General features: G+C 49.5%; 1 protein-coding gene across 1 annotated transcript; it reads right to left on the minus strand.

Annotated features, from left to right (window-relative positions):
- Window positions 1–5,718: 5,718 nt before the first annotated feature.
- Window positions 5,719–16,616, minus strand: URAD (ureidoimidazoline (2-oxo-4-hydroxy-4-carboxy-5-) decarboxylase). The gene is made up of 2 exons (XM_082700756.1): window positions 16,375–16,616; window positions 5,719–6,871 (listed from the first exon to the last, which is right to left on the minus strand). Exons 1-2 carry the CDS (start codon window positions 16,556–16,558, stop codon window positions 6,531–6,533), a joined length of 525 nt encoding a protein of 174 aa, XP_082556882.1. The 5' UTR covers window positions 16,559–16,616; the 3' UTR covers window positions 5,719–6,530.
- Between the last annotated feature and the right edge of the window lie 1,309 nt (window positions 16,617–17,925).

The raw sequence follows: 17,925 nt of genomic DNA on the forward strand, positions 1-17,925 counted from the left end.
GTGGGAACCAGGAGCAGGTTCTCCATGTGGACCTTCCCACCTGGACCAGACAGCTGAGTGTCACTGGACCTCTCAAGAAATAAAATAGGAAATACATCGCATATTATACATATGTATATATGTAATGAGATCCGTATATCTGTAATGTATAAATGCATTACAGAACCCAAATCATTGAGCTGGGGGACAGGGGGAGAAAGGGGGTGTCTGTAATCCTGATGAGAATGGGCTGAGAATATGGGAGGTTACATGGTGGGCATTGCAGACTTTTGATCTACCAAACATCTCCCTCCCCTTCCTGGAGACACAATTCCTCTTTCTGTCCCCCACAACCCCCTCCCCAGCCTCGAGCTCTGGAAGCCGAGGCCCAGGCTCAAGCCTGTGTCTTCGGAATGTGGGCATTCTTTGGAACAATCACTTTATTGGGGACAGCCATTCCCTCCGCCCTGCAGTGGCCACTTCCTGCGTTTTTATGGCTCGTCCGCCGGCCGCTGGCTAATTGTCCCGGTTTTCCAGCTGTGTCTCTGTGCTCTGCCCCCGAGAAAGGGTTCTGGCCTGCCCAGCCAAATGCTTTGGGAGCACCCGGGGTTGCTCTGGCCCCAGGGGTCATGCCGGGCCCCAGTGCTGGTAAAGCCCACAGGTTCATTTGGGTGGCAAGTGCTGGAGAAAGGAAATTGTGATGAAAAAACAATTGGTTTTCTTCATGGAAAATGGGCCTGCAAGCAATAGCTTGTACCCCCACCCCTCCCTACCCCTGCCCCCAAGGTCCTGGATCTAGGCTGTTTGGTGAAGGAAAGGAGCCTCTACTGATGTCCTTGGACAAGCTCCTCAGATTGGAAATGTCCCTTCACATCCAGTTGCCCTCTCAAACAAGAGGCCCATGTGGGCCCCCAAGAGGTAGGGCGGCAGGAGCAGTCAGAGAGCATTGGAAGGTGGCTGGCTGCTGAGAAGAAAGCTTGCCTGTGTCTTTTTGTCATTATGGCTAAGCCTCTGGTGGGTCTTTGTCAGGTGCCTACCCTCTGGAGGCCTGCTCTAGTTGGGACTCTACCAGCCTTTGGGTGCAGATGTGGGCCCTGGGAGGATGTTGGCGTCACCTGCACAAAGCCCCAGGGGAGAGCTTTCTCAGTCCTGGACCCAAGGTGCTTGGCAGCTTTCTTAGAACCATGTGAGCTGAAAACTGCCTGGGATAGTCGTCCCCAACTTCTCTGCTCAAGGTTCCTTTCCAGCCAGTACCTCTGGTCTCCAACTGGCTGCCCCACCAGAGAAGCCTTCAGCAGATCGCTCTGGAGGAGGCACTGGTGGTAAGCTAGAGGCTGGGGTTGGGCGGAAGCAGAATGTGACCCCATGGAACCAGCGCTAAAGCAAGCTTTAAAGGGTAGGAGAGGGTGGGAACAAAGAGACCCAGGTAAATAAAGCATCAGGAATACTACAGGGCAGCCACAACTCGGTTATCAAAGGGATGTCTCTTTGTTGCTAACATTGTAAAGGCCATTCAACATTCCTCGGGGAGAGTCAGGGCTTCCAGAATTCTGGCTGGTGGCAAGGGCAGGGGCGCCGGGCTGGGGCGGGGCAGGGGAGCGTGAGGCACAGGAAGGGGCGGGCTACTCCTCTAGGCAGATGGGACACTCCTTGAATCCACAGATCATTGACAGGACTCTCTCCCTGCTCAAAGGTCCCCAGTGTTTGCTTCAGCTTGGGGGACCCTCCTTTCCCCTATATTTGTAGCTCCTGAAAACTGGGGCACCTGTGATCCTTGTAACCCAGACAGGGCAGGCCATCTCTGCCCACCTTAGCGTGCTGGTCTACTTTTGGAATCCCGTTCAGATCAAGGGAATCATCCAAATAGTGCAACATTTCTGTTCTCCCTCTCCCCCTCCGCACAGGAAACCCTCACCTTGCACTGACCTGGATTCCCAGCATAATTAAGGAAGAGTGGGAAGGAAGAGAATGTGGTTTGATACAATTGGTCAGTTTGGCAATCTACATTGCTGAGGAGATCTCTACTTAATTTGGTGTTTAAGGAGTTCTTCAGCCATTGCACCCAATCGGCAACCCCCCTGCACAAAGAAAGGCTCAATAATGGGTGGTTTGACCGCAACGCCCCCGCCCCCCGCCGCGGCTCACTCAGCTAACATCTCTGGGAAGGAAATCGAAGGAAATCGATGGCAGTGTCCTTTCTGTGGGGCGTCCCCAGAGTCCATTGCCCGCTCAGCCCCATCAGGCCACAATGGATCCCCAACGCGTTCATTCTGAACAACAGTGAGGGCCGCAGCTGTCCACAGCTGCCCAGGCTTCCCTCACAAGAGCAGATGTCCCTTGCCCCCCTCAGAGTCAAGAATGTTCCCCCACCCACCCTCTGCGGCAAACTGAGTATCTGGGCTTTTCTACCTGAGGAAAAGTTCCTGAATTTGTGGGAGGTCTTTAGTGGACTAGAGTTTTACCACTCAGGGGAGAGGGGGCAGGAGCATGGGGGAAATCCACTGCCTTATTTGTCTCACAGAGGAATCCAAGGCTTTCTTGTCCAAGGCAAGGAATTTACAGTTTTCATTATTCTCTTCTATCTACATTCTTGAAGCCAAGAGATTTAGGAAAAGAAAGAGCCTCAAGGGAGAGGGTGACATTTGGGTATAGAAATCCAGTTTTGCTCATTGGGTGGATATGATGAAAATAAGTGATGGTGGCCTGTTTTCATTCTTTCTTCTGAAATTAGAGTCTGTGGTCACTGTGGAGTTATCGTATAACCCATTCCCGTTCCGTGTGATGGATGAGCACTGAGAATGATTTAAAGTCCCCCAAGGGAGGGCCTTGGGGTCTCACCCCAGGAGAAAAACCCTTGATGCTGAGGAGAATCGGGCTCCCGGGCCAGCAGCAGCTAAACGTTATCACTTGGTCTTGACGTGGAAGGCCTTCAGTTACCATTTGTTCACTCACAACGTCTGTGCCTAGAGTGACCTTTGCTTATCATATGAAAATATGTTCCGAGGAAGCCCTACACAGTAGTCTTTATGAGGCTGAGGGAAGGGGCTCAGATAAGGTTCAGCTCTCCTTGAGTCACTGGGAAGCTACTCACCCGGGAGGGGGGACAGGGGACTTACTGTTCGTGCAGCACTTCCACTTTATAGGGGAGAAATCCAAGGCTCAGAGAGGTTGGGCGACTTTCCCAAGGTCACACAGCTAGCTATTCCAGTCACTAAAACTAAATGAGCTACTATAGGTACATTGGAACCCATAAGATACTGTATGGATGTTAATTATTACTAAGGTTGCTGGTGCCACCCTGGAAACACAAAACCAACTAGACGATTCCCGGAATCCAAACTCCCCACTGCCACCCCCCAGCCCCCACACCAAATAGTACCAGAACAATCAGGTTCTGCTGTTGCAACATTTCGGACTACTTCCCGCATCCCACTTATTTCTCTTTTATTCTCTCTTTCACGGGCACCTGCTAACTGCTGTTTATTAGTTTATTGAATGGCGAATTTTCCATAAATTCCATCCCAAGTTTTCCATCCCAAGAAGGTCTCCATCTACTCCTGTCCTACAGTACATACTTACTAAAAAGAGCTCTTTATTTTTGAACTGGAATTGACATCCTAAGGCTGATCTCTGGAAGTGCGTCAAATTTAAAATGAATAAAGAAATTTATGCAAAGAAATTGTCTTGTCATTTCTCCCCTTTCTCTTCTTCCCATGCCCGTGTCCGTGGACATCTTTTGGACACACAGACCAAAAAGACGGCATCTCTGGGCAAATGAAAGCAGACCCCTCCCCAACTTGGTTTCTCAGTTACACGTGTGAATGCCAAGCTGGGACTGGGCTCGTGGATTCCTAGCGGGAGCAGGGAGCACTCTTTTTGCTCAGAGCACACGCTGGGTTGGGGTTGGACATTTTAAGAGGGGGGTGAAAATTGGCAAAGCAGTACCGGCACCTGGGAAGGGAGTGTGCTTGGAAGGGCTGCAGGGTTAGGGGACTGAAAGCAGCTCCTCGCCTTCCAACTATTTTTTGCATTGCTATTGTGTTCGTGTGTTAACGAATTAGTAAGTAAAAGATTAAATTACCCACCCTAGGAGCTGCACCAACAACTCTGGAACCCCAGATGCCCAATGCTCTGAGGCCACCCCGCCGCCTGTGCTGGTGCACACACAGGAAGGCCTCAGACAGTGGCCCTTGGTCTCCACCATCTGGGTTTGTCTCCCGCCTCTTGCGCAGGACAGCACGGAAACGAAAAAATGTCTCCGCCAGGCCAAGGCCAGCACAAGCCCAGGGCGTGTTGCTGTGTGAGTCCACAGAAAACTGCTCTCCTGGACTTTGGCAGCCACAGGTGACCTGCTCCCACAAGACCCAGCCTTGGGCTCTTCGCTCCTACTGGAGGAAAAAAAAGCCAGAACTGCCAGTTGTATTTGCCAGAGCCCTTGCCAGCTTGGCGCCCATGTCCCGCGTCCTGCGTCTGCCTGTAAGACTACAAGAGCTCCGGAGTCTTGGCCGAGGAACCTCCCAGCTCCTTTCAGGGGTGGATCCAGGGTCTCCCCCCACGGAACATCCCCCTGCAGAAAGAAACAATTTCGGGCAAGCTTTGAAATGTAACTGTGTGACTGAGGACACCCAGGTGGAGCCAGCCCCAGAGGTCCAGATCTCCTGGACACTCGGTCTACAATTGTAGCTGGAAGTGTCGTCCCCCAACCCTCCAAGCCTGGCTGCCTTAGGTCGAGCCTATTCACAGGGACAGTCCAGACTCTGCAGTGGGGGGCCATCTATCTAAGCAGGACTTATCCTAGGGTTGGACGGGGTGGCTTGAATATAGTGGATTAGTGTGTCTCAGACCCAGTCTGATGGCACTTGTATCCTAGGCCCCCAAGTTACCCATCTAAAGTGAAGCAGGATTCTAGCCCCAGGCCTAAGGGGCCCACCGTAGCCTTGGGGTTCTACAGCACAGGAACTGAGTCATCAAGTTGCCTTTGTAGTGTACACCTGGTGCTCTAGCTTCCGGAGAAGCCTCTGGCACAGGCCCAGGCCAGCCAGGCCCTGGCATTAATCTACAGGGATGTGGGTAGCCACAGCTCACTGCCCTGGCACCCCCACCTAGCCCCCTCACCAGCTCCAATCTTCCCCCCTTACCTCGAGCAGAGAAAACCTGTATGGTGGGAAAGGAGGGATGGAGGTTCCCTGTTTGAAATACCTGGTGTGGTCAGAGCAGCTTCTTTCTGTGAGATTCAGCCCCCCAACCGATGTGTGGCCACACTGCTTTTTGTGAAAAGGTTTTCTTGCTGCTGTTGCTGCTGCTACCCTGGGCCTGGGATGGTCCCTAATGGAGGTTCCAGTCTTCAAAAGGGCCTTCACTTCTTACCAGGTCTGCATCTAGGAGGATGGGTATGACTTGTTTCTCCTGTGCCAACACAAACTTCAGTCGTGTTGTTGGGGTCAGACAAACCCTCCAGTGTGTGGGGAGAACCCATGCTCCCCAGAGAGAGAGAATGTGTGAGATCAACCCCTTTTGCATGAATGGACATTCTGGCTTTCAGGGCGGACAGCGCTGGAGCCCCAGGGTTGGTAACCTCCCCAGAAACCGCCAACGCGGGCCAGAAAGATTGCAATGGGCACCATTTTCCTCCATTACCTGCTTTATCAGCGCTGTAGGGGGTGGTTTCATCCTCATCTTGGGGGCCAGAATATCCAGCACTACTCAGTGAGTATTATTAAATTATTATTATTTATTTTATTATTAACTTTTTAATGACCGATGGCTCTCCCGAGGCAGCCTGAAGTTCTGACGACCCAAGTCTCAAGGGACGACCTTTGTGAGAGTCGGGGGTGGTGGGACGATCTCTGGAAGAGGCGGGGAGGCCGCCTGCCCCTGACTTTCAGGCCCGTCCAGCTTGGAGACACCCCCACTCCCACCCCTCTTTCAAGAGTGCCTGTGGCAGCTGCTCCGCCTGCCCCCACGGGGCGCCTTCCCAACGTTGGCCCGTCGCGAGGCTCCAATTCGCCCACGGACCCCCCACCCGCGGCTTGCCGGGCGCGGAGGACCCAAATCAGTACCTCGCTCTCCTCGCCCGGGCTCCCGGCTCCCGTAGGCGCCCCAGAGGGAGAAAACTACTTCTGCTCACATGTTAATGTCGGTATGGCAAAAGAGGTGGGGAAGAAAAAACAAAGTGCTGTGGAATAAAAAGATGCCTTTTCCTTCGGTTTTGCTTTGCAGCTCGGGCTTAGCGGGAGAGGATGCGGACCCAACAAGAGCTGGATAAGCGCTTTGGAATCCACAAAGGCTGGTGGTGTCAACGGGCTGCAAAGGGAGTGAAGAATTGAAGCAGTGAGCTGGATAAATCGGGGCCAAAGCACGGACCTCTACAGAGATTTTGGCAAAGCGTGCGCGTGTGAGTGGGTGGACAAAAGGGCTCATTATTCGTGCGGTGGCTTCAGTTCTCCCCTCCCTCTGCGCGCGTGTTGGGCGCCGTTCCCGGCCCGCGCCAGCTACCGTCCCCGCGCGTCCGGACGTGCGCCCTGGGTCCCGGGCTCGCGCGGCCACTACAGTCAGGTTTGCTCCGCGCCCAGGAGGTCGGCGAGACGCAGGTGGCCGATCTTCTTCACCTCGCCCAGGGCGGTGCGCAGCTCCTGCGCCGGCGGGCAGTGCAGCCTGCGCGCCAGCTCCTGCGGCACGGCCGCCCTGTCGCTCAGGCGCGCGGCGAGCACGAAGGGGAAGCCGAAGCGCGCGCGGTACTGCGCGTTGAGCTCCGCCAGCCGGAGCCGCTCTTCGGCGTTCAGGCTCGTCAGGCCCGCGCTTCTCTGCTCCCGCTGCGACTCGGCGGTGAGCGTTCCCCGCTGCAGCTCGCGGCCCGCCAGGTCCGGGTGGCAGCGCAGGATGCCCTCTTGGCCTGCAGGAAAGCACAGACACGCGACGGGAACACGTTACCCCGCGGGCGCGGCGGAGAGGGCGCACGGGGCTGCGGGCCGCCCGAGCCCGGGCGCCTGCACCGCCCGAAGAGGGCTTCGCCAGGGAAGCCGGGTCTTCAGGAGGTGACGAAGGGCAGCAAGGGGTGTCCTGGAAGTGCAGGGATGCCCACGGCCACCGCCCCTCAAACACGTCCCGAACCTTGCGCCCCTCCGTCCCAGCTTCAGGGGCCTCGGCCTGGACCCAGGGGCGGGGCGGGAAGTGACAAGTTTGTCCTTTGAGACCTTGGGGCTAGAAGAGCGGAGGGGAGAGGCCACTGGGGCTCGGAATTTACGACTTGCTCGGGAGGGAGCAGGGACGCGATAAGGAGACCGAGCATTTCGTATCTTTTCAAAGTCCTTTGCTCTCAAGGGGGCTTTGATGTCTCAGAGGGCCGGACACGGGGGCCTGAAGACTTCCTGCAAAAGCCACAGAATGGGTTTCGTTCTGTTCCAAAGGAGACAGGCGGGGAGGGTCCAGAGGGATAACCTCCATGGGGCTTGGCAAATAAATGTCCAAGATTTTGTGATCCTAAGTGTGAGTTTTGGGCTTCTGGAATCAAGCATCCAAAGAGGCTTACAGATGATTAAGTGTAAAGAAACCCATTTCCAGCCGGAATTCCACAGCCCTTTGAATGAAAGTGACTTTTTTCCTTTTAGGAAAATAACACCCACTCATCACCTACCCTGCCTGAGGCTCCTTCCCCTTCTCCAACTGTAGGTTCCAAAGACACTGCAGACTGCCTTGGAGTTTTCTTGGGAGATAGTTTCTCATAATCTCCTAGACCTAAAATTGGAAATCCCTGATGATTGACACCTGAGATTTTAAATCCAAATCCAGAGAGTTTCCCTGAGCCCCAGCCAGCCATTTTGCTCTCTCTCTAGAGAGAGAATTCGAATAGTCAAGGCTGGGCAGAATTTCAGATATGGTCAGCAGACGGCCGTAATCTGTACAATGAGGATAATGACATCTAACTTGCAGAGGAGCTGTGAGCATTAGAGACAATTCATTTCCCTAAAACACAGTGCCTGAGTCCCTGGGTGGCTCAGTGGGTTAAGCCTCTGCCTTCAGCTCAGGTCATGATCTCAGGGTCCTGGGATCCAGGCTGCATTGGGTTCTCTGCTCAGTGGGGACCCTGCTTTTCCCCCTCCCCCTGCCTGTCTCTATCCTTACCTGGTGATCTCTCTTTATTTAAATGTGATCTCTCTTTATTTAAATTTAAATGTGATGTCTTTTATTTAAATAAATAAAATCTTAACAAAAAAAAGAAAAAACCACACACAGTGCCTAATGCTAGCAAAACATCCAATAAACAGCCATTATTAGAAGTCGTAGTAAACACTGTTAATGGGACTGTGGTGCAGTTGGGAGTATCCGACTGTGGCCCTGGGATTAGCCATGAGTTCTGTTGGAAAAGAAGATCATTTAAAACTTGCTTTAGTTACGGCATAAACCTCCCAGTACTCAAACCTGGTAGTTTCTGCCCAATTAAACGATGATTGGGACAGGGGCCAGGTAGGGATAACTGGGGTGGGGACATCTTTATTTAAGAAAACATTCAGTGAAAGTTCCGATGGGATTAGGTGACCTACTCAAGGTCACTTAGTAGCTCAAATGCCAGGCGGTTTGGGGGCACTGGCTGCCCCTATGAGGCTAAGGGGTGCTTATTTAAACGAAACTCGTGTCGCCAATTCTCCCATCTTTATAACACCACTGTTTTAGACCCCCTCTCAGGAGCCCTATCCCTGGGGCGCTGCAAATGCCAGGTGGTTCTTTTCTATTTCCTGCGTCCAGCCCGGTCCGGGTGGGGCGAAAATGAAGGCGTTAAATTCCCTACCTGCACTCCCGGCCCCAAACGCTGGCCCTGGAGCTTGGCTGTGCCCAGCGGACACCTGCCACGCAGAATCTACTCTGCACCCACCCAGCCCTGGGCCCCCGCAAACAGCCGGCTGGGAATGGGGAAACAGAGTCGTGGGTGGCTCTGCAAGTCGACCCTGAGGGCTCCCCCGGGCTCTCCCTCCTTGCATATTCAGGTTTTCAAAGCAGCATGTAGACAGTGGTGACTTGTGTGTGTGTGTGGGGGGGGTTTGGGGGGGGTCTGGCTGAGAGTCAGTATTCTCACCGACTCCCTTCTCTCAGCTTCCCTTCCCCCCTTATTTTTTATTCTCTAGAGACCTAACTGGAGCTGGGGAGAAGTAGTTAGCTATTGGGTGGCGCCCGCATGGGGGTCCTTCCCCAGCGGACTCCCCTAGCTGACCACAGAGCAGAGAGAGGTAGAGGTGCAGCGGGGCTGGTCCCTCTTTCCTTTTTGCTTTCACACCTCGCTTCTCACTCCCCTGGGTTTGATTCCCCTCTTGAAAATGCCGCCTGGGGTTAATGTTTGCCCAGGATCCAGCCTGTGTTTTACACTGTTTGCAGGGAGGAGTGGGAGAAGAGGAGAGAAGGGAGGCCCAGAAAAGGGCAGAGCAAAGAGAAGAAGAACACACACACACACACACACACATGCACATGCACGCACAGAGCTGCAGATAAAGAGAAAAGTACAGGGAGTCCCTCAGAGGATGGCAGCTCAGAAAAAAAGGGAACCTGATCCCATCTAACCAAAGACTCTTCCTTTATTGCCCCACACCGCTGACCCCATGAGCATACTCCCCACCCTCGTTGGTGGGGGCAGCTCAGCAGTGGAGTATCTTGTGCTTCTCAGGACTATGTCAATGCTGCCTAATCTTCAGTCTTTCTTTCTTTCTTTCTTTTTTTTTTTTAAAGATTTTATTTATTTATTTGACAGAGAGAGATCACAGTAGGAGAGAGGAAGGGAAGAGATCACAGAGAGAGGAAGGGAAGCAGGCCCCCTGCTGAGCAGAGAGCCCGATGTGGGACTCGATCCCAGGAGACCCTGAGATCATGACCCGAGCCGAAGGCAGCGGCTTAACCCACTGAGCCACCCAGGCGCCCCTCTTCAGTCTTTCTTAAAATCGTACTGCTTGTGCCACTGCCTTGTCACACGTATGTAGACATGTATTATTTGCTACGACCACAAGTCATGAATCTTTGCATCTAGGAGAGTTCCTGGCCCAGAGCTCATTCTGTTTCAACAGGAGAATGGCACAGGCAACTGTGGCCACTGCGGAAGAGGCAACTGGCTTAGAACCCTGTTCCAGTCCACCAGAGTCCCTACATCAGTAGGAACTAGTGTGTTCTCCCTCCTGGTACAATGGATCATCTGTCCCTTCTGTGTGTTCTTGAAGCCAGCCTTGCTTTTCTTCCTTCCTTCCTTCCTTCCTTCCTTCCTTCCTTCCTTCCTTCCTTCCTTCCTTTATAAAAAGATTTTATTCAACAGAGACACAGCGAGAGAGGGAATACAAGCAGGGGGAGTGGGAGAAGGAGAAGCAGGCCTCCCGCTGAGCAAGGACACCCCTCCCCCGTGTGGGGCTCGATCCCCGGACCCTGGGATCATAACCTGAGCCAAAGGCAAAGGACCAAGCCACCCAGGCACCCCCAAGCCCTGCTTTTCATCTCAAGACTCCAGTTTCAAACATCCAGTTCTCCTTCCCACGCCATGCTCTGTTATCCTCATCAACAGACAAACATGCCTTAGAATCAACCATTCCATCAAGAAAATTAGGGGCGCCTGGGTGGCTCAGTGGGTTAAAACCTCTGCCTTCGGCTTGGGTCATGGTCCTGGGGTCCTGGGATCGAGCCCCGCATCAGGCTCTCTGCTCAGCGGGGGGCCTGCTTCCTCCTCTCTCTCTCTCTGCCTGCCTCTCTGCCTACTTGTGATCTCTATCTGTCAAACAAATAAACAAAAAAATCTTAAAAAGAAAAAAAAAGGAAATTAAAACCTACCTTTGATTCCCTACTGTCCTCTAGTTTCTTTCTATATCGCTGCTCCTCCTTACAGTGAACTCCTCAAAGGAGTTGTCTACGCAGTGTTCCCCGTTTTCTCACCTCCTATTTCACGCCTCCTATTTCACGTTCATTCTGTTAAGCTTTCAGCCCTGCCCACTAGCGAGTGCACACTCATCAGGGCCACAGATGATGGACATCTTGCCCAAGCCCCATGACCAGTGCCCGGTCTTCTTCCTCAGCCTCTGGAGAGAATGTCACAGGCTCGCTCCTCTCTCCTTAAAAGATTACCAGCGCTGGCCTCCTTTCTTCGCTGGTTCTTACTTTGCCAGATCACTGACACGGGAGTACCCCAGGACTCAGTACTTACCTGTCTTCCCTTCTGTATTTACACTGATGCCCAGATGTTCTCACTGAGTTCTGTATCTTTAAATGTCATCAGGTTTTTTTTGTTGTTTTTTAAGAATTTCATTTCTTTATTTGAGAGAGAGAGAGAAGGAAAGAGAGGGAGAGAATGAGGTAGGGGGAGGGGCAGACAGAGAGAGAAGCAGGCTCCCCGCTAAGCAGGGACCCCACCAGCAGGAATGCCCTCCGTTTTGTTTTGTTTTGTGTGTGTGTGTGTTTTTTAACGACACCCAGATCCAGTCCAGCCTACAGCTTGCCAAGGAGTTCCTGTGTTGTAATCCATAAGGACACTCAATATTTTCATTTGGATGATTATTACGCCCCTCAGACACAACAAGCTCCCATTTTCTACCTTGTCTTCTCAATTGTAAAATTTTCCCCATTGTAGAAAACGACACCACTGCCCATCTAGTTACTCAGATTAAAAATTTAAGTTACCCTTCATTTCTCTTTGTTTTTGACCTGTCTTTCCCCCCAAATCCATTTTAAAAAAAACAAACTATTGAGGGGCGATTGGGTAGTGAAGTCGGTTAAACCTCTGCAGACTCTTGGCTTCAGCTCAGGTCCTGGTCTCAGGGTCCTGAAATACAGCAGCCCCCCTACCCGGTCAGGCCCCACACTCAGCAGGGAGTCTGCCTGAGACTCCCTCTCCCTTTGCCCCTCCCCCCATTTGCTCTCTCTAAATAAATAAATACACGTTTTAAAAACCTGCAAATCGAACTCTAAAATGTATTCTGAGAACCCAGTCACATCTCTCCATCTCTCCTGCTCCAACCTGAGTCCAAATGAGCATCTCCCCTCACTTTTACCACCTCCTCAGTCCCTGTACCCGACCTCTCTTTCCTTCTATCTCTCCACTTGTCACTATTCTCCCCACACTGTGGGCTTTCTGTGCTCCCGAAATGCCAAAAATTTTAAGTTCCTTTTCTCAGATGGCCTTCTCCTGGATCTTAGACTGCTTCCTTCTCATTTCTCAGTCTTAAACTCAAATGTCACTTCCTAAGAATGACCTCTTTTATTACATATTTTCTTCTAAGAGTTCCTAGAATGTGAAAGTATCTTCCTTATTCATGTTCATCCTATCCCTCTTTACTAGAATGTAAACTCATTGAAGGCAGGCACTTGTCTTGTTCACTGCTCTGTCCCCCATGCCTGGTACAATTCCTGGGACCCAGTGGGCACCTGACCAACACATCACTCTCAGGAAGGAGTGCTATATGTTTTTTTTGATTGAACACCCTTTAATAGTCTCTTCTAAGTACCTTAGAATCTGCATTTCAGGGAATTATGAGTATCTTTCTTATTCATTCAACAACTATGAAATATGTATTAAGTAATAAATTATGGAACGACTGTGCAATTTTGGAATGTCACAAGGAGATACACGATTAACCCTATGTTATGAGAGGGCTTTTTCCCTCTTTGATTTTTAACACAAATCAATACTGAATTGGTTTGTTATTGGCTGTGTGTGTTTGTGTGTGAGGGTATGTGTGTATGGGTAAGTGTTTCAACCATCTTCCCTTTACTTTTGCCCTGCCCCTTGCCTGGAAATGAGGAACTGATTGGCTCAGAGTACTTTGCCAGTTGAGCTAGAGCTGAATATTAATCCTGGACTGCCACCTACTGACCAATAATCATCATAGTGCAATGGAAATCGATTGTCAACCTTGGTTTACTCTAGAAACAAGATTTTCATTTCCACTAATGGTAGACGGTTTTCTTTTTTCTTTTCTTTCCTTCCTTCCTTTCTTTCTTTCTTTCTTTCTTTCTTTCTTTCTTTCTTTCTTTCTTTCTTTCTTCTTTCCTTTCTTCCTTCATTCTTCTTTCAGATTTTATTTACTTATTTGACAGAGATCACAACTAGGCAAGAGGTAGGCGGGGGAAGGGAGGAGGCAGGCTTCCTGCTGAGCAGAGAGCCCGATGCAGAGCTTGATCCCAGGGCCCTGAGATCATGACCTGAGCTGAAGGCAGAGGCTTAACGCACTGAGTCACCCAGGTGCCCCATAGACAGTTTTCTTAGATCATGTATAAAACAAAGTCTTGACCAAGTAGATTACCATATCCCAAACTTTACTTTAAGGTGTCTTTTAGCTTTAGGATTCAAAGACTATTACACCCATTTGTTCCCAACCATGCAAAGATTAAAGCTAGACTAGTCAGTAAATCCTATTTTATTTGCTTATTTAAACAGCTGAACATAGCGTCTGGGACATCGGGCATTAATGTTAATTGAATAAATTACTGAACAAATAGACGTAACCCCTAGAAAATGTTTCTAGCTGTTCCTCCCTGATTCTCTAAAAATGCCGCAAAAGCTGTTGGGTTGACTATCAGAGTTCTGAATTCCAGTTCTGCCACTTTCTAGTTGTGTGTTCTTTTGACCAAGTTATTTAATCTCTCTGTGCCTTAGTTTTCATCTGTAAAATGGGTATAATAATAATACTTGCTTTATAAGATTGTTACAAGGATACAATGAGTTGACAAATGCAAAGTGCTGAGAAAAGTGCCTGAAACACACCAATAGTAAGGGTGAAATGCATTGTAGCTATTGTTATTATTAGTTGCTTATTTAACAACATCAGCAGCAGCAACCTCATCAGTGTGACCACCCATACAGCATTGAAGCTCTGCTCCCAGCTGTCTGAGAGAGTGTGGACGCTGGCTTAGGGCTGAGAAGCAGCCCACAGGGAAGTCCCTCCACAGAGCAATGTCTAGTCTAGAAACGAACAACCCTCCAGTTTCCTCTGGGCATTTTGTCCCACTGACTTGCCACTAAAGTCACTCCAGGGAAAATGTGTGGGAACAGGGTAATATCAGGAACCATCATCTTTAAAAATCATTTCATGATCTCACCTTCTAAATGATTTCATGCATTTAAATCTTTATTAAGTCCCAGTATCCTATTCACTGAATGATGTAAGATTCTGACACTGGCTGGAATACAGAGTTCCTGTTGAGTTAGGAGAAGGATCAAAAATAAGCCTTGGGAGAGAGGGAGTGAATGCCAATCCCCAAATCCCACTTTGCTCGGGATTGTGATTAGATTTAACCTTAACCAGACCTTTTTTTTTTTTTTTTGGGATTTTATTATTTATTTGACACAGAGAGAGAGACAGAAGCAGGCTTGCTGCAGAGCAGAGAGCCTGATGCGGGGTTCGATTCCAGGATCCTGGGATCATGACCTGAGCTGAAGGCAGGTGCTTAACAACTGAGCCACCCAAGCACCCCTTAACTAGACCTTACCCAGAACCTCTGCTCAAACCTATCAGGGTGCCTGCTGGTGGGAAAGAAGACAGAAATAGGGAAGTTTTAATTTTATTATCTAAGTTTCTGGCACAGCAAACTCTAAATAAATGTCAAGTAACTGGATAAACCAGTGAATACTGGATTTAAATTATCCATGTAATACCTTCCCTCCCCAGCCCCATCACCCAGTCCCATCATCCCTTGTGTTTTAAGACAGATAATGGGATTTTTCTCTTATTTTTACCGTGATAGAAAAAAATGCTATTCATAAGGCATTCACACCCTTTAAAAATTATTTCCCTCTGGTCTTGAAGGCTTTCGTTTCACCCACATTTTCCTGTCAGACATTTTGAACACGGGTTCTGGTGAACATGGTGAACATGAACATGGGTTCTTGCTCTTTCCAGCTCACTCTGTAGGCTGTGGGCTGACAAGGGGAACCCCTTCCCTCCCCAAGCCAGGGCTGAACATTCCTGTGAGTCATCAGTCACAAGGCTCTGGTGTCCATCAGCCTCATTAATTTCTGAGCCCAGTGGCAGAGCTGAAAAAGGCCCTGAGAACTGGGTGACTGCCAACATAGTCCTGATATTTCTGTCAGTTTGATTTTCTAACACCTTCCTCCCCTCTTGCTAAATGTGCTTAAAACAAATTAAAATGAGTTCCTTCCTTGGGAGACATTCATCTGACAATTGGAAACCATCCTGAATGTCAAACTCCGGATGGATAGGCAAGAGTTCTGTTTCTTGGCCTTGTAATGGTGAAGAGAGTGGCCATTCTCCCCCAACCCCTCCACACACAGACCAGATCTCTGTAGAAGGCCCCTCTGTGAAGGCAGCCCTTGCCCCTCATCTCTCTTCGAGCTTTTCTGAAGATACAGGACAGCCCAGTAAGTGGGCTCTAATCCTGGGCCTCTGAATCTTTGTGAGGCCATGTGTCATTCTGAGTCACTTGGGGTTAGACTAAACCTCCACCCCCGCCTCTCCTCACCCTACACCCAAAAGTGTCTTCTTTTCTCTCTCTACCCAGAGGAAGTCAACAATTTCTTTCCCTTTCTCCAGAGGAATTCTTTCAGATTTTTGTCTTTTCCCCTTCACTCCCTCAGGGAGTTGCTGATCTGAATGAGTTTACTTTCCTTGGCGGTCCAGTCCAAACTGGCCCTTTCTGGTAAAAATGTCACCCATCTGCTCTTTCCCCTGGGCTCCTGAGATATTCTGATACTGTGCTGTCTCCTGTCCTGCATACAGGACATTCCCAAAGTGAACACACTTGGCTAAGAGAGGGTGGGCCCTCTGCCTGACCTTTGGCCTCTGAGCGACTATGAGGCCTGAGGAAACAAGTGCCTGTTCCTCTTCCTCTTGACCTCATAGCTTTAATATTTAACAGCTCTTTTACCTGAGCCAACGTATGTCTCTTTTTCTAAAAATTTAATACAATTTTTAAAAAAAACAGACTCTGTGCCCAGTGTGGAGCCCAATAAGGGGCTAGAACTCATGACCCTGAGATCACTACCTGAGCTGAGACCAACATACATCTTTAATTCCACTTTGGCCTAACACCTTGCAAGTGTCTGACTCGCATTGAATAAGCCTGAGGAAAGTAAACCTTACAATAAAAAGTGCTGATCAACATATCAGCAATAAGCAACTAGGCTGAAACATATAAAAATATTTTGAGGGGCGCCTGGGTGGCTCAGTGGGTTAAGCCTCTGCCTTCAGCTCAGGTCATGATCTTGGGGTCCTGAGATCAGCCCTGCATGGGGCTCTCTGCTTAGCAGGGAGCCGGCTCCCCTGCTCCCGCCCTCTGTCTGCCTCGCTGCCTACTTGTGATCTTTCTGTCAAGTAAATAAATAAAATCTTTTTAAAAATTAAAAAAAAGATAAAAATATTTTGATAAGCATATTCGAAATCCTTTTGTGGAGATTCTAAGCGTCTAATGCCGAAGGCTTACCTGACTGCGGAAGGGCGTCAATGAAGGCAAAGAAGTGCTTCTCTAAATCTTCCAAGTTGGAGAACGGGCGCTGGGACCAAACAGCAGCGGCAATCAGAGGACACCTCTCAATGACATTCCCAAACACATCCACAAATTCCCCAAAGTCCATGGAGTTGACCTTCTCAATGTCCATTGCTTGCATTCAGCCCGAGGCCGGAGAACGGCAGCTTCCCTCTCAAAAGCGGGTGACCCTGGCTCTGCTCGCCAGCTTATATTTGCTGAATACGCAAGATTTTTTTTTTTTTTTTTTTTTTTTATGCAACACCAGCGTGGCATGTTTTGAATGCCTCTGGCAGGAGTAGATCCACAATCCTTGTGTAATGAGCAAACTGAGGTTAAGGTTCTAATCCGGGGAGTGGAGATCTCTATATAGGAAATGTTTCTTACCAAATTGTTCCCACCAAGCTGGGAGGGACCCTATTTCACTGTGGGCCTTCAAGCCAGAGACCCTTTTGGTGTCATTAACATTTTTTTTTAAAGATTTTATTTATTTATTTGACAGACAGAGATCACAAGTAGACAGAGAGGCAGGCAGAGAGACAGAGAGCGGAGGAAGCAGGCTCTCCGTGGAGCAGACAGCCCGATGTGGGGCTCGATCCCAGGACCCTGGGATCATGACCTGAGCCAAAGGCAGAGGCTTTAACCCACTGAGCCACCCAGGTGCCCCTGTCATTAACATTTTAATGTCAAGGGTATCCCAGGAAGTTTTGTCTGATAACTCAAAGACAGGTCACAAGTCCACCTGCCTAATGTATGATTTCCCATTGGTTGCTGCTAGAGAGGTCAGATGGTGTGTTTTATCTTTTCTCTGTATCTCAGATGCTTAACATGACAGGTACTTCATAAATGCTCATTACACAGGATGTGGCATCTAAGAGATAATGGTGTCCCCTTTACAGTTGTCTCTCAGACACCATGATGTGTTAATTTCTTCCTGAATATATATACAAACCTATCTGAAATCACCTTGCTTATTGTATTTACTTATTTGCATATCATCTCTCAGCCCCAACTAATTCCATGAGCCTGGAGACGGTGTGTCTTGTTTGCCTCTGTGTCCTGGGTGCCTAGAGCTGTGCCCACGGTAGGGGTGACTTAGTTGACCAAAGGACCACAAAGATTTAATTTCTCACCTAATAGCTTTCATGTGTACTCAAAACAAAAGATACCATGGAAGATAAAGTTTAAGAAAAAAAAAAAGAAGGGTCAAAATTTTAAAATAAATTGCTGCTGTTTCCCTTTAGAACAAAAAAATGCAAACATATTTGTAAAAGTCATACTAGCTACATGTTTGCCTCCATCGGAGTCAAAACTCAAGGGTAGAGTGGCCATATTAGCTTTATTTTTTTTTTTAAGATTTTATTTATTTGACAGACAGAGATCACAAGTAGGCAGAGAGGCAGGCAGAGAGAGAGGAAGGGAAGCAGGCTCCCTGCTGAGCAGAGAGCCCTGATGCTGGGCTCCATCCCAGGACCCTGAGATCATGACCTGAGCGGAAGGCAGAGGCTT

This window comes from Mustela nivalis (genome assembly GCF_964662115.1).
Source record: "Mustela nivalis genome assembly, chromosome: 15".
NCBI lineage: Eukaryota > Metazoa > Chordata > Mammalia > Carnivora > Mustelidae > Mustela > Mustela nivalis.